This window comes from Lycium barbarum, chromosome 10, assembly GCF_019175385.1.
Source record: "Lycium barbarum isolate Lr01 chromosome 10, ASM1917538v2, whole genome shotgun sequence".
Classification (NCBI taxonomy): Eukaryota; Viridiplantae; Streptophyta; class Magnoliopsida; order Solanales; family Solanaceae; genus Lycium; species Lycium barbarum.
In genome coordinates this window covers 38,108,007-38,123,318 of record NC_083346.1, presented here as the reverse complement: position 1 = coordinate 38,123,318, position 15,312 = coordinate 38,108,007, and the positions used below count along the sequence as shown (strand labels likewise).

Below are 15,312 nucleotides of genomic sequence, written 5' to 3'. Positions count from 1 at the left end.
AATCTCCAGATTCTCCCTACCAGCTCTTGCAACATCAAAATCTCTCATCCATCCATTGACATTTGCAGTACAAGATATTATCATTACCGCCCGTACAATTAGACATCCAACCCGTAATCGCAACGACCCAATTGCAAGAGCGGAGCTTACTGAATCGCTTCCTAACGGTCTGTTCCGGGTTCGTTTAGATCTGATTCTAAATTCTGTTTCATATCAATTAATTCAAAACTTATTCTAGGGAAGAGAGACCCATGCAAATTAATCATGTGCCAGGAACCAGATTTGAACTGGTGACACGAGGATTTTCAGTGTTTTAACCATTTTGTTGAGACCCTCCATAGCTATCAGAAACAGAAAAGGTGATAGTGGGTCTCCTTGCCCGAGTCCTCTTTGAGTACTGGAAAAAACCTGCTGGTGACCCATTTACCAATACTAAGAAACTTACTGTTGAGATCATCATCAAAAAACTTAACTGTTGAGATACAGTATTTGATCCAATGAATCCACTTTTTGCCCAAAACCCATACACTCCAATAATCTCAGAAGATATCCCCAATTAACATGGTCATATGCTTTCTAAATATCAAGTTTGCATAAGATTCCAGGCTTCTTCTGCTTCATTCTAGAGTCTACTGCTTCATTGGCTATTAAGACAGCATCCATGATTTGCCTGCCTTTGATGAAGGCCACTTGTTGGGAGTCTACCTGTTTATCCATCTCTTTTCAATCTTCCAGTAAGTACTTTAGAAAAAATCTTGTAAATGCTGCTAATCGAGCTAATTGGCCTGAAATCCTTCAACTCTTTAGCCCCTTTCTTCTTTGGTATAAGAGCTATGAATGTGGAATTAAACCTTTTTTCAAACATTTCTTGTTCATGAAAATTTTGAAGTGCATTCATTATATCTAGCTTCACTACCTCCCAGCATTTGATGAAGAATCCCATGGTGAAGCCATCTGGACCAGGTGCTTTATCAGCTGCACATAACTTTAAACATTTCAGCACTTCACTTTCCTCAAAGTTCCCTTGCAGTGACTCCTTCTCCTCCTCTGTCAATACTTGGCAGTTAGTGAAATGATATGTAGGCCTCTATTTTGTTGTTTCTGAATATAGCTTTTGATAGTAACCAACAATTTCTCCTTCAATCCTGGCTGGATCCTGTGTTATTTCCCCTTGAACAAGCAGTTGATCAATATTGTTGTGTCTTTTATGTGCATTTGCTATCTTGTGAAAGAACTTTGTATTTCTATCACGCTCCTTTAACCATAGAGACCTTGATTTTTTTCTCCATGATATCTTTCATTTTTAATCAGCTTTGTTGCCTTTCTGACTGTCTCATCTTCTGTCATCCTCCTTCCTTCAAGAACTGCATCCAGTTCTGCCATTTTGCTTAGCAAGGATCTCCTTTGTGCACCCAAGTTTCCTTGCTCAATTCTACTCCACTCCTTTAGCTTAATTTTAAGAGCTTTAAGCTAGTATAAAATCAGGTCTTCCCCTGAAATTACAAGAGTTCCAGCATTCCTTGACTCTGTCAGAGAAGCTTTCAGTACCTAACCACCAGTTTTCAAATTTGAAGTAATTCTTGTTTATGTTCCAAGATCCACCATGTAAAGCCAATGGAAGTAATTCTAGATCTACTTCTTGATTGTCCCCTTTAAACCATGTGAACTTGGCATCTTCTAATTGAAGATCAACCAGCTTCATGTCTTCAATAAGGTCTGCAAATTCCTTCATGCCCCTTGTTCTTCTGGTACAACTCCCTTTTACTGAGATGAACCTAGTGACATTAAATCTCCACACACAGCCCAAGGTCCATCAATCAATCCCCTTAGGGATGTTTGTTTATTTATATGTATGTTATTACCGATTATTTACATATCATAGACTGCTGCACTGCTCTGTCTAAAAGGACGCAAGCCAAAGCCAAACTTGTGTTCCTTACTTGTTTGTGCGAACACTACTTGTTACTGCTTTTTTCTATTGTCATTGCACTTTCTATCGCATCTTTGGCCGTACACTTACACAGTGTGTGGTTCACGCGAGGTGTTGTCTTACAAGCCTCCACCCTTCTTCGGATTCTCTAGTTTCAGAGTTGGTATGGTAGTTTTACTATGTACCTTCTCGTAGACATTCAGTCCCACTCTGGAAATTCCTAGAAGAAAATCTTATTCTAGAAAAAAATAAGTCATGTTGCAGACACCTTAGGCAGGACAATACAAGGTATTGTCGCTGCAATTAGGAAGTCGCTCTTTGTCAAAGGTTCGGAACCTGAATGACATACCCCTTCTATGTGAATTGATGAAATGATCCTTAAGATACACACAAGATGATTTTTTTAAAGCAAACAATACTTATCATATCCTTTACCCCCTTTTCTTTCAGATGGAAATTAACCAAAACTTACCCAATATCCAAATGTTAGTCTCACCTCCTCATGACCTGCAAACCTGGTGGAGGAATATCAAAGTGGCACACAGCGGGAAATCCGACAGCATCTGGGGTCCTTGATGTCACTGATGGGTATTTGAGCTAACAACACTCTCACCAAATTACTGATAGAATTTTGGGACCCTGCTACTGTAGCATTCAGATTTTTGGATTTCGAGATGACTCCTGCCTTGGAGGAAGTTGGCGGATTCACTAACCTGCCATTCGAGGAAAGGATGCTGGCACTCCCATCTTTCATATTAGGACAAAGGTTCTTAAGTATTTTGGAAATTCATGTCTACCCGGTCTTAAGGAATGTAGCGAATAATCGGGTAAGATTTGACTATCTCTTCCAAAGGTTTGGTCGCCGAGCGAGTTTTAATCGATATTAGAATGAGTTTGTATGCGACAGAGGAAGGTGGGAACGAATGCGGCCCCGGGTCTTCGCAATGGCCTTATTGGGAGTTCTAGTTTTCCCGAAGATAGCACATCAGATCAGCATCAACCTCCTGCCGGTAGTCACAAGCATTTTCGCAGGGCCAAACGAGTTGACATTGGTTCCTACGATCCTTGTGGTAGCCGCTTGGCTTACATTTGAAATATTCCCATCATGGACGTCACTACCGCCATGTTCAGGCAGGTCATTCTAGGTTCGGTGAACCACATGACACAGTTGGTAGATGAAGAAGAATATCGGTAGAGTCGGAAGAAGAGATGGAAGAGGATCCAAAAGAAGATCCGATAGAGACAGATGAAGAAATGGAAGAGGATCTAGAGGAAGATCCGGAATGGAAACCAGAGCATGATCATACAATGTATGACCCTGAGGAAGGAGGAGCAATGGAGTTAAAGCTGGAGGAGTCACCTGAGTATACTCCAGCAGGATATCCAGAAGAAGAACCAAAGGTACAATCCGAGTATAGGCCTGCAGGACATGACATGGAGGAGGAACCCGAGTATGATCCAGAGGCGGGTTGGGAGATAGTGACAGACCTAGGGGAAGACCGTAAGTATGACGAGGGACCCGATCGTAACTGAAAGGCCGGTGCACCAAGGCCAAAACAAGGGTGATAGACTAGGATTTCTTTTTCTTTTTAATTTTCCAAAAAAAGGCCATATGGCCCATCCCTTTGTATGCTCTCGTGGCTATCCCTTGCATTTCATTTCAGGTTTCTATCGGCCCATTCCTTTTGTACGCCCTTATGAACCCGCCCCCCGCCCCCCCCCCCCCCCCCCTCCCCATTTTTATCTTTCAGGCTACCATCAGCCTACCCTTGTAAGCTCTCTTTCTTGAGCCTGTTGAGGACCCATCACGCCTTTTTTGCTCTTTGGGGGAGGCAAGTCTTGGATTGCCTTGATTTTTGAGGGGTCCAAATCAATACCCTTCCGACTAACAATGAAACCAACCAGTGTCCTTGCAGGAACTCCAAATGCACACTTTGCTGGGTTCAACTTCAAGTTGTACCTCTGCAATCGTTGAAAGAACTTGCTTAGGTCTGCAAAATGATCTAAACTCCTCCGTGATTTGATAATGACATCATCCACGTAGACTTCGATCCCCTAATGAATCAAGTCATGGAACAAAGTAGTCATGGCCCTCCTCCATGTCATGTCAGGCCTATACTTGGATTGTACCTTTGGTTCTTCTTCTGGATATCCTACGGGAGTATACTCAGGTGACTCCTCCAGCTTTAACTCCATTGCTCCTCCTTCCTCACGGTCATACATAGTAGGATCATGCTCTGGTTCCCATTCCGGATCTTCCTATGGATCCTTTTCCATTTCTTCATCTCTCTCTATCGGATCTTCTTCTAAATCCTCTTCCATCTCTTCTTCCGACTCTACCAGATCTTCCTCTTCATCTACCAACTGTGTCATGTGGTTCACCGAACCTGGAATGACCTGCCTGAACATGGCGGTAGTGACGTCCATGATGGGCAGTATTTTAAATGTAAGCCAAGCGGCTACCGCAAAGTCTGTGAACCTTTCAAATACATCTTCACTCGGCAAGAGCGCAAGGCCTCCTACGTTATACCAGGCATAGTACTCAGTCGTGCACCAACTCTCTTCTCCCATATTGATCGTGATCACAATGTCCCATTCGCTTTGCAGATTTCTCACTCGCGTTGCAGGAACAACCCCATCATAGCCGTCCTCATGTAACGCCATATGGGACCAGAAAAAGACATCCTTGCATAACTCCAAACTGTCTCGTGACTCTGAGAGGCGAATATGGCTGAATTCCGTCCAACCCAATCAACCCAATGAAGTACAAATCTGCGGTCCTTACCAAAGGTTCCCCCGCCAACCAAGGATATTTCCACTTAATGGAATCTCCTGTAAGCTGAATCAGGAATCTGCGCCACTCCTCTTCTAAAGGTGCATCCCAATAGCTCATTCTTTCATGACTCCGAATTGTGTTACGGGTGTCTATGCAATAGTCCATGATCGGGAGACGCTGTAGAAGTGTTCAACAGCCCAAAGCTGTAGCAAAAGATTGCACCCCTCGAAAAAGTTGTGTCCCCTCGAGCAAGCTGACAGCGCTCGGAGCATTTCTGCAAGGATCCTAGGATCCAATGTCAACTCGTTTGGCCCTGCGAAAATGCTCGTGATTAGCGCCAGGAAGTTGATGCTGATCCGATGTGTTATCTTCGGGAAAATTAGAACTTCCAACAAGGCCATTGCGAAGACATGGGGCCGCATTCATTCCCACCTTCCTCGGTCGCATGCAAACTCGTTCTGATATCGATCAAAACCCTCTCGGCAACCAGACCTTTGGAAAAGATAGTCAAATCTTACCCGATTATTCGCTACATTCCTTAAGACAGGGTAGACATGAAATCCCAAAATACTTAAAAACCTGGATATGAAAGATGGGAGTGCCAGCATCATCCCTCGAATGGCAGGTTGGTGAATCCGCCAACTTCCTCCAAGGTAGGAGTCATCTCGAAATCCAAAAATCTGAATGTTACAGTAGCAAGGTCCCAAAATTCTATCAGTAATTTGGTGAGAGTGTTGTTAGCTCAAATACCCATCAGTGACATCAAGGACCCCAGATGCTGTCGGATTTGCCCCCCGTGTGCCACTTTGATATTCCTCCACCAGGTAGGTCGTGAGGAGGTGAGACTAGCATTTGGATATCGGGTAAGTTTTGATTAATTTCCATCTGAAAGAAAAGGGGTAAAGGATATGATAAGTATTGTTTGCTTAAAAAAAAATCATTTTGTGTCTATCTTAAGGATCATTTCATCAATTCACATAGAGGGGTATGTACAAAAAATCATTTTGTGTCTATCTTAAGGACATTCAGGTTCCGAACCTTTGACAAAGGGCGACTTTCTAATTGCAGCGACAGTACCTTGGATTGTCCTGCCTAAGGTGTATGCAACATGACTTCTTTTTTTCTAGAATAAGATTTTCTCCTAGGAATTTCCAGAGTGGGACTGAATGTCTGCGAGAAGGTACGTAGTACAATTATCGTACCAACTCTGAAACTAGAGAATCCGAAGAAGGGGTGGAGGAGTGTAAGAGAACATCTCGCGTGAACCACAGTGTGTGTAAGTGTACGGCCAAAGACTCGATAGCAATGACAGTATAAGGAAAGAGGTAACAAGTAGTGTTATCACAAACAAATAAGGAACGCAAGTTTGGCTTTGGCTTGCGTCCTTTCAAATAGAGCACTGCAGCAATCCATGATATGTAAATAACCGGTAATAACAAATACAAATATATAAACAAACATCCATCAAGTTTTCACTTCTTAAACTAAGTTCGCTAAAGTCAAGACCTAGGTTATATATCTCCACGATATAGAGTTCATGGATTAGGGTAGAAGGTTAGAAGGTAGTTGAGCGCTTTCTCACTCCCCTATGGGATAGGCTAAGGCTTGGTGGGTAGATAGTATTAGCATTATTCACTGGCTTTGGATTTCTGCTACTATAGTTTGTTTCTTGTGCTTCGGTTATCGCTTTATTTTGCTCTTGATGCTATGTAGCGTATGCGAAGTTGATAGAAAGCAAGGATGAGGTGGAGCAGTGGACGAATAGGGAACTTTATAAGATGGCGAGGAAGGAAGCGAAGTTGGCGGTTTCGACGGCAAAAACGGCAGCTTTTGAACGCCTTTATTCTGAACTAGAAGAGAAAGGAGGGGATCAGAAATTGTTCAGGCTAGCCAAGGCGAGGGAGAGAAAGGCACGTGATGTGGTTCAAGTGAAGTGCATCAAGGACGAGCATGGCAAAGTATTGGTAGAGGAGACTCTCATTAGACGGAGATGGCAGTCATACTTCTCCAAACTCTTAAATGAAGAAGGGGGCAGAGACATTGTGTTGGGAGATTTAGAACATACAGGAAGGCATCACGATTTTGGGTATTGCAGGAGTATTAAGGTTGAGGAGGTTAAGGGTGTTGTTCATAGGATGCGCAGGGGAAGAGCGTCCGGACCTGACGAGATTCCTGGGGAATTTTGGAAGAGTGCGGGCCCGGCAGGTTTGGAGTGGCTGACTAGGTTGTTTAATGTCATCTTTAAGACGGCAATGATGCCTGAAGAATGTAGGTCGAGTGTAATGGTCCCTCTATACAAGAACAAGGGAGATATCCATAGTTGCAACAACTATAGAGGTATCAAGTTGCTAAGCCATACTATGAAAGTGTGGGAAAGGGTGGTGGAGATGAGGGTGAGGAAAGGCGTGTCTATTTCAGAGAATCAGTTCGGATTCATGCCAGGACGCTCAACTACAGAAGTCATCCATCTTGTGAGGAGACTGGTGGAGCAGTATAGGGAGAGGAAGAGGGACTTACACAGGGTATTCATCGACCTAGAAAAGGCTTACGACAAAGTTCCAAGAGAGATCCTATGGAGATGCTTGGAGGCTAAAAGTGTACCTGTGGCGTACATTAGGGTGCTCAAGGACATGTATGAGGGAGCCAAAACCAGGGTAAGGACGGTAGGAGGAGACTCAGAGCACTTTCCAGTTGTGATAGGGTTGCATCAAGGATTAGCTCTTAGTCCGTTTTTATTTGCCTTGGTGATGGATGGATTGACGCGGCAAATTCAAGGTGAGGTGCCATGGTGTATGCTTTTCGCGGATGACATAGTCCTGATCGACGAGACTCGTAGCGGAGTTAACGCTAAGCTAGAGGATTGGAGACAAACTCTGGAGTCTAAAGGGTTTAAGCTGAGTAGGACCAAGACAGAGTACTTAGAGTGTAAGTTTAGTGAAGCACCTCAGGAGGCTGGCTTGGAAGTGAGGCTTGGTACCCAAGCCATCCAGAAGAAAAGCAGTTTCAAGTATCTTGGGTCTATTATGCAAGGCAGCGGGGAGATTGACGATGATGTCACACATCGTATTGGGGCAGGGTGGATGAAATGGAGGCTTGCTTTCGGAGTGCTATGTGACAAGAAGGTGCCACCACAACTTAAGGGCAAGTTCTACAAAGTGGTGGTTAGACCGACTATGTTGTATGGGGCGGAGTGTTGGCCAATTAAGATTTCTCACGTTCAAAAGATGAAAGTTGCTGAGATGAGAATGTTGAGATGAATGTGTGGCCACACCAGGAGTGACAGGATTAGGAATGAGGATATTCGGGACAAGGTGGGAGTGGCCTCGGTGGAAGACAAGATGCGAGAAGCGAGATTGAGATGGTTTGGGCATGTGAAGAGGAGAGACACAGATGCCCCAGTGCGGAGGTGTGAGAGGTTGGCCATGGATGGTTTCAGACGAGGTAGGGGTAGGCCAAAGAAGTATTGGGGAGAGGTAATTAGACACGACATGGCGCAGTTACAGCTTACCGAGGACATGACCTTAGATAGGAGGGTTTGGAGGACCCACATTAGGGTAGAAGGCTAGTAGATAGTCTCATTATCCTGTCTTATTAGTAGTCGCATTATCGTAGTATAATTTCTTGTGCTCTGATTTATGCTATTATCTGTTATTTCCTGTGCTTTGATTATTCTATGTTATCTGTGTCGCTTGCGTTACTTCATTTCCATATCGCTTTGAATCTCTTAGCCTTATCTGACCTCTTTTTATGTTTTTTATTGAGCCGAGGGTCTTTCGGAAACAGCCGTCCTATCTTGGTAGGAGTAAGGTCTGCGTACACTCTACCCTCCCCAGACCCCACGTTGTGGGATTTCACTGGGTTGTTGTTGTTGTTGTTGCTATGTAGCTTTCTCTATTGCTGGTTATGTCTTACTTGCTATGCCTTTTTAATCTTGCATTGTATTTTTCTAGCTTCTTTGTTTTGTGTCATTTGAGCCAGGGGTCTTTCAAAAACAACCTCTCTACCTCCTCAAGGTAAGGGTAAGGTCTGCGTACACTCTACCCTCCCATACCCCACTTGTGGGAATATATTAGGTATGATGTTCTTGTAGTCACAGACTCACGGTGATCAAACTGGAGAGAATTGTAATTTCCGCTTCAGTGATATTTCTTACATTCTTCGTAGGCAACATAGGCCTTTATTTTATAGATGGGGATTTGGTTGAAACATATATTAGATGATACCTGCTTAATGTACAGACAAGATATTATATTGGATAGCGAAGAGCATAGAGCACACTAACCAAGGAAGGTAGCTGACTGTGAGTGAAAACACGATTAGCTATGGCCATTTCTCCCAGAGCTTTCAACATTGACGAAATATTCTTTTTTACAACCATGACCTTTTCACGTATACATGCTTCCTCCCTTAGCTGCACCTCACGTGCCTCTTCCTTTGCACTTTTTCCCTTATCTAAAGAAATAACATATAAAGACAGATAGATGATTAACAAAGTTATCTACCATGACGAAATTAAGTTCAATAGGAGCAGGAACTATCAAAAAGGTACCAGCTTTCTTTGATGATTTTCCACCATCTTTTTTCCCAACTCCAGCAACCTCTTTGCTAGAGGGCTCACGCCTTGCAGTATGATTAGAACTCACTTGGTCCTGTAAGCAAAAGCAAACTCTGCCATAAGAGAAGTGAATAAAGAAGATATTCAATTCTGGACTTGAAAAAGACAGATTGTGCGCTCACAGGGCCATCATCATTATCATAAAGCCTAAAACGGCCTTTTGGTTGTTTTGTGTTCTTAGTTGCAACAGCTTCAGCAATGTAAACACCTTGTTCAGTCGAAAGCATCCCTTCAGGAGTTTGAAATATCTAAACGCAAGAGACACAACGAATCAAAATCAGAAGATAGTCAGTAAATACCTACTAAGACGGTACAAAGAAAACTCGTGAAACAAAGTCAAAATAGGATATAAAGACAATAACTTTAAATACACTTATTAGGAAGCCAGGAAATAGTAGCTCTATCCGACCATCTGAGAGTGTAACGTGTCTAAAGATAAAAATTTGGATATTCTATGACTTACAATCGCTTCCCTCCTGCTCCCCCTGGAATACTCGAATAAGAATCGTTAGCATTTAAACCTCCGTTAAAAAATCTAGCAGGCAAAAGATATTCTTCTTTGATAGGATCTCAGACAATGTTTTCCAAAGGCCAAGGTGTTCAGGCCAGGTAGAGGTCATTAGTTCACCAGTATATTTTTCGTGGGTTACTATCCCTCTGGCTTTTAATCCCATAGTTAAAAGAAAGTTTAGTGTCTCTTGCACATGCCTGATTCAAATTGTTAAGGGCATGGTTTGATGACAGGGATTTTACTGTTTCCAATGATATCCTTAGCCTTTTATGAAAAATAATTAGCATATTTATTTTCTTAGTATCTATATATAATGACAAGATGTTTCTTTGCAGCTAACTGAGTTGGTTAGGCAGAATAAGAAAATTAGGCATGTAACAAGGCCCAAAGAAAGAATAAAACGTTACAAACTAAAACACAAAATTAACTAAAATCTAATAGCAAATAAGTCACAAGGAAACCAGTTGAGGAAACACTAAAGTTTGTCAGCATGAGGGTTAGTGAGGGCTGGTCCAGGCTGTGGAAAAGGTTATCAGCAGTGATTGGGAAAAAGACTTGCAAGATCACATGTTCAGAGGACCCTCATAATGTCCCCCCCCCCCCCTTCTCCAACCCCCAAAATGAAAATAATATACCCAAATGTAGATCGAATAACTCGCATTAATTTACACACATACTTAGGGCCTGTTTGGAAATAGGATCTTTTTGCTTTTTTCAACTTTTAATTTTTCAAAAAACTGTTTGGTTATACATTGTAGTTAATTTTTCACTCCAACTTCCAGTTGAGTTTCTACCACTTTATCAAAAAATCCCTCACAGAACTTCAACATTTTCAAGTGAAACCATGTCCAAACACAATGTCAATTTTCAAATACCCTTTTTCAACTTGACTTAAAATACTACTATTTTTCAAAAATCACCAAATTCATGTTGAAACGCCTATTTATTATATGTTGTATTTTAGCAAAATACATTGCAATAATATTGTACAAAAGCTTACATGATCCATAAATTTCTAAAATTATGTGTTGCAATCGTCATTGAATCTAGTAACGGGAAAGGTAATGATATTACCTGAATGTCATTTTCAGATAACATATCATGCGCAGCACGGTCTGAAAGATTGTTGAAGTGCTGCCAAGGAGAAGTAAAGAATTTATAACCACATTAAGCAATAACAAGTGACAAACAATAACTTCAAAAGAACCATGCAAGTGACCTTCTCGAACTCCATGTAGGTTTCTTCAGGTAACATGGTCATCAAAGTTGATAAGGATTTTATTGCTGCTTCTTGCGCAAAATGATTACCACTCATCAGACCCGCCGGTCCCAACAAACCCTGCAGGTTAAAAGATGGGACAAGTTACTGAATGCATGACAATGAAGGATGGTAGCCAGTTGACATAACACTCTGTTTGGCTCCAGGAAGGAGAGGGGGAACGTGAAAGATAGAAAAACTGATTCATTTACTTCATTTAGGCGATTATTGATGATTTATTTTTGGTTGTTTGACGCATTTGAAAGTAAGTAGAAGTGTTATACTTCCACCTTTCCACCTAGTTATGGAAGGATTAAAAAGGTGATATGGAGGATTGGATATCCCTACACTTTAACGTCCTCTCTCTCTCTCTTACTTCCTTACCAAGCAAGACAAAGAACCCATAGCCACCCAATTTTACTTCCACTCATCCAACTCAAATTGAAGTTATTAGGCAATTAGAAAAGGGGAGAGGAGGAGTAATCATTTTTTGACATGATGAAGAACAATGTGTAAAAACAATATAGTTTTACAAAACTTTCCACATCAGCATTCCTCAATGATATGTAGATCTTTCAAAAGTCAGTAATGGTCTAACACAAATATATGGAAAGTAACAGAAAAGAAGTTGCAGTTCACCTTGCACAAACCAACCACATTAGTTGTGACAAGACCAATGACATCAACACCATTTTTATGCAAACATTTTTGCACCCTCTGACAAACAACAAAAACGAAATAGGTTTAGACAAATGATCAAGTGAAATATGCATAGGAAAGACAGAAATTAAAGGCAACAAAAAAGGGAAATAAGAATTAAAAAGAATAAGTAAATTCATCTAAGCTCGTGTTTCGCCATAGATTTTGGAAGCTTTTTACCAAAACAAAGGGGGGAAACATTGTTTGTCCATGAAATTTGGTCAGTTTTGGGGGAAAAAAATCAAGCTCCAAAAACTGGTTTGGACAAGTTTCTGGGTGAAATTTTCTTCCAGTCACAAAAATCAAATTGTTTTCCAAGTAAATGCATGTCCAAACACAACTTCAAATTCCCAAAACTATTTTTCAACACAACTTCAAAAACTCTTTTTTCAAGTTTCAAAATCTATGGCCAAACGCTAGTTAAGTGTAAGCAAATCCTAATGAGACCAAACACAGTGTGCAAAAAAGACCCTCAGACAATTGACTTGTAACAACTAACTTATTCTATTCAAAAGAAGCTCAACTATGCATACCAAACAAACATGTCAGTTATAAGAAAAGTTAAAAGTGAAATAGAACGTGCTGCTTCAAAAGAACAAGACACTTTCAAGTACACAATTATCACTGTTCTCTTCAACTTTCCTGATAAGTTTCATTTTAAACAGTTTAGATGATTTGGGCTGTATCTTCATAAACTTCAGCAAGGTATATATGGCAAGCCTTATATCCTAGAGGATTTCCAGAGTCCTACTTGTTATCACCATTAGAGTTTAGTGCTAAATTTCATCATGGTACACACCAAGTATATGCTCTCGAATTTGTTCAATTGTTAGTAAAACTGTATTATAATTGGCAAATGAATTAAAACCTATCCATATTTTAACATTTTATCCTTGAGCTCATCCGGCCAGAGTGCGGAAATTTGGCAGTGAGTTAGGATGAGAGGAAGTGGGGTTGCATAAGTACATATAGAAACAGAAATATGACCAGGTTCTAGATATTGTTTAGTAGTTTATAGATTTATGCTTCAGTTAGCATCTTATGGCATTGCTTCACCTCCCACTGCTACTCTTCCTGCTTGCTTCCCAAACCAAAAGAAAATAGAAGAAAAAGAAATCAAGAATTAAAAGGAAATATCAAAGCAATTTTAGAATGCATCAGGTAAAGAGCAGATAAATAAATAAAATATTTTTCTTGTTTGGAGGTGTCAAAGAGAATTCAAATCTAATCAACAGCTATTGAGGAGTATCCAGGACATATAAAACAAGCAATAGTACATTACCCTCCACACAGAATTTCTTTTAGCTGTGCCAATTAGGCATGGATGATGCGAACAAAAAACAACTTGCAAACACACGCTTGGTGCAGCAGCCAAAGTAGCAGACGACATTATAAGCAAAGCCTTGACCATAACCTCAACAGATGGAACAACTTGAGCCTCCGATAAATTTTCAATATCGCTGCAAGCAAATGATGTTTTTTAAATTAGAAGAGATCTTAAAGTACTTGAACGTGAAAAAGTTAGATATATCATTGCTAATTGAATTTTGCTTCAGTTTATGCTAATAAATCACCTTTAAAGACCCAAAGGATAATTCATAATCGGTATTTCAACAAGCAAACTGAGTAGAGCACAAAGCTCAATTAAAGCACTTTTTTCCAGATAACCGTGGTGTCCGGGCCAGCTTGCGCGCGCCTCGACTAATTCCACAGGATACCTGCCACCTCCCACCAGCAACAGGTACCAATTAACTCTGTCCACCAAGGCTAGAACAGATGGGAAGAAATCACCTAAGGTTTTTTTTAAAACTGATAACTGTAATCACCTAGCGTTTTTGTCTTTGGTGGGAATTGAATCTGCAACCTCAGGGTGGTCAACCCACTTCATTGACCACTACGCCACACCCTTGGGTGCCTCAATTATAGCACATTTATATGCAGAATAAAAGGAAAAAGCTGTATGATCCAAGAAAAGAATACTCATAAGTCATAACACAGAACACTATTATGAGTAGGCAATCAAGTGAAATATAAAAAGTTAAACCATATAAATCAAGTGCATAGACTAAAAGGAAATGCTGATGCCAGTGTACTGGTTATGATAATGCTATTTCACCCAGGGTATTAGTCTAGCGGTAAGAACGCAGCGCATGATGTGTGGGTTGGGTGCACATCATGGATTAGAACCCTGCCACGGACAAAAGCTTGATTTTTAAGTGGAAAAAGGTATCTAGTTTCGAACCGTGCCCAGCTGGCTATCAGAGATTTCTCGGTTATAAAAAAGTAATAAACTGCAGGGAGTTAAAATTTTCTAAGAATTCAGATTTAGTGAACCTTGACATGTGATTCTGAAACTAGCTTTCTTATACCAAAAGCTTTATGATTTCAGATCCGTAGGCACTAATATACCCGTCCATACTGTTTTATTAGCATTAATTTTTTAATTTGCTGGCTATATGTATTGTTTAGTGCTGCCTTTTTTCAAGTCAGAGCCCATGAGCCTCATAAAGTAACCTAAATTTTTCAAAGAAGCTATTGGTTGGGTACTTTTTGGCTGATGCACTTGCCTAAGGTTTTTTTAATAAGGTAAATAATTTTATTAACAATTAGGGAAAAACCCCATATACAAGCAATATACCAAAAAGAGAACCTACATCAAAATACGATTCTCAAAAAAAGAGCCCCAATCTTCTATAGTAGGGATCTCATGGGAACACCAAAAGAAAACTAGAAATAGCATACTGCTTAGCAACTTTACAATATCTTTTTCAATCCCTTCAAATGCTCTCCTATTTCTCTCTTTCCAAATAACCCACATAAGTGACATAACTACTAAAGAGGCAACCTTCCATGCCCTTGGACTTCTCTTCCCCCTCCTATAAGCCCATCTATGCCTGCCTCCTTCATTGCTCGGCATCACCCATTGCACCCAAACCAACTAAGAACCGCCCTCCACAGTCAGTTAGCCACTTGACAATGCAATAGGAGGTGATCTACATCTTCGCAATAAATGCATTGGTGTCTTCACTAAAGTGCATTAAAAAGTGACACACTGCACCTGGCTTATGCTGCACTTTAGCTTCAAGCTTCCTTTGACACCTACTTGTGATAAATCCAAATTATTCTTTTTGATAAGGATTTTTCATTTCCTTATTGCAACACATTTGAACTCTCCCGTAAAATACGATAAATACATTTGTAAACCAATATATCACGATATACATAATGTTACCTGTCCAAAATAAATTGGTTTATAAGGCAAATAATTTCGTTGATAATAAAATATCCTACGTATACAACCAGTATACCAAAAAGTAGAAAATCCAAAACACAACATGATTCTCAAGACGACACCCAATATCTATGCTAACTAGAACATCATGGGTGCACAAAAAATGAAACAAGGATGACTAAGAGGTTATTCGTCAAGTATATACATTTGTTCTCTATTGCTTCAAAAACTTTTCTATTTATCTCCTCCTACAAGACCCACATGAGTGCTAATGGCACAAGGTCTGATGCT

General features: G+C 40.6%; 1 protein-coding gene across 1 annotated transcript in view; it reads right to left on the bottom strand.

Moving 5' to 3' along the window:
• LOC132615966 (protein ILITYHIA) overlaps positions 1–15,312 on the bottom strand; it is a 56,846-nt gene that overhangs the window by 34,583 nt on the left and 6,951 nt on the right. Inside the window, exons 11-17 of the mRNA XM_060330563.1 lie at positions 13,072–13,249; positions 11,730–11,807; positions 11,052–11,171; positions 10,907–10,966; positions 9,444–9,569; positions 9,256–9,355; positions 8,989–9,158 (exon numbers count right to left, since the gene is read on the bottom strand). Of these exons, the coding sequence (XP_060186546.1) occupies positions 8,989–9,158; positions 9,256–9,355; positions 9,444–9,569; positions 10,907–10,966; positions 11,052–11,171; positions 11,730–11,807; positions 13,072–13,249 (832 nt within the window). The remainder of the gene's footprint in view (positions 1–8,988; positions 9,159–9,255; positions 9,356–9,443; positions 9,570–10,906; positions 10,967–11,051; positions 11,172–11,729; positions 11,808–13,071; positions 13,250–15,312) is intronic.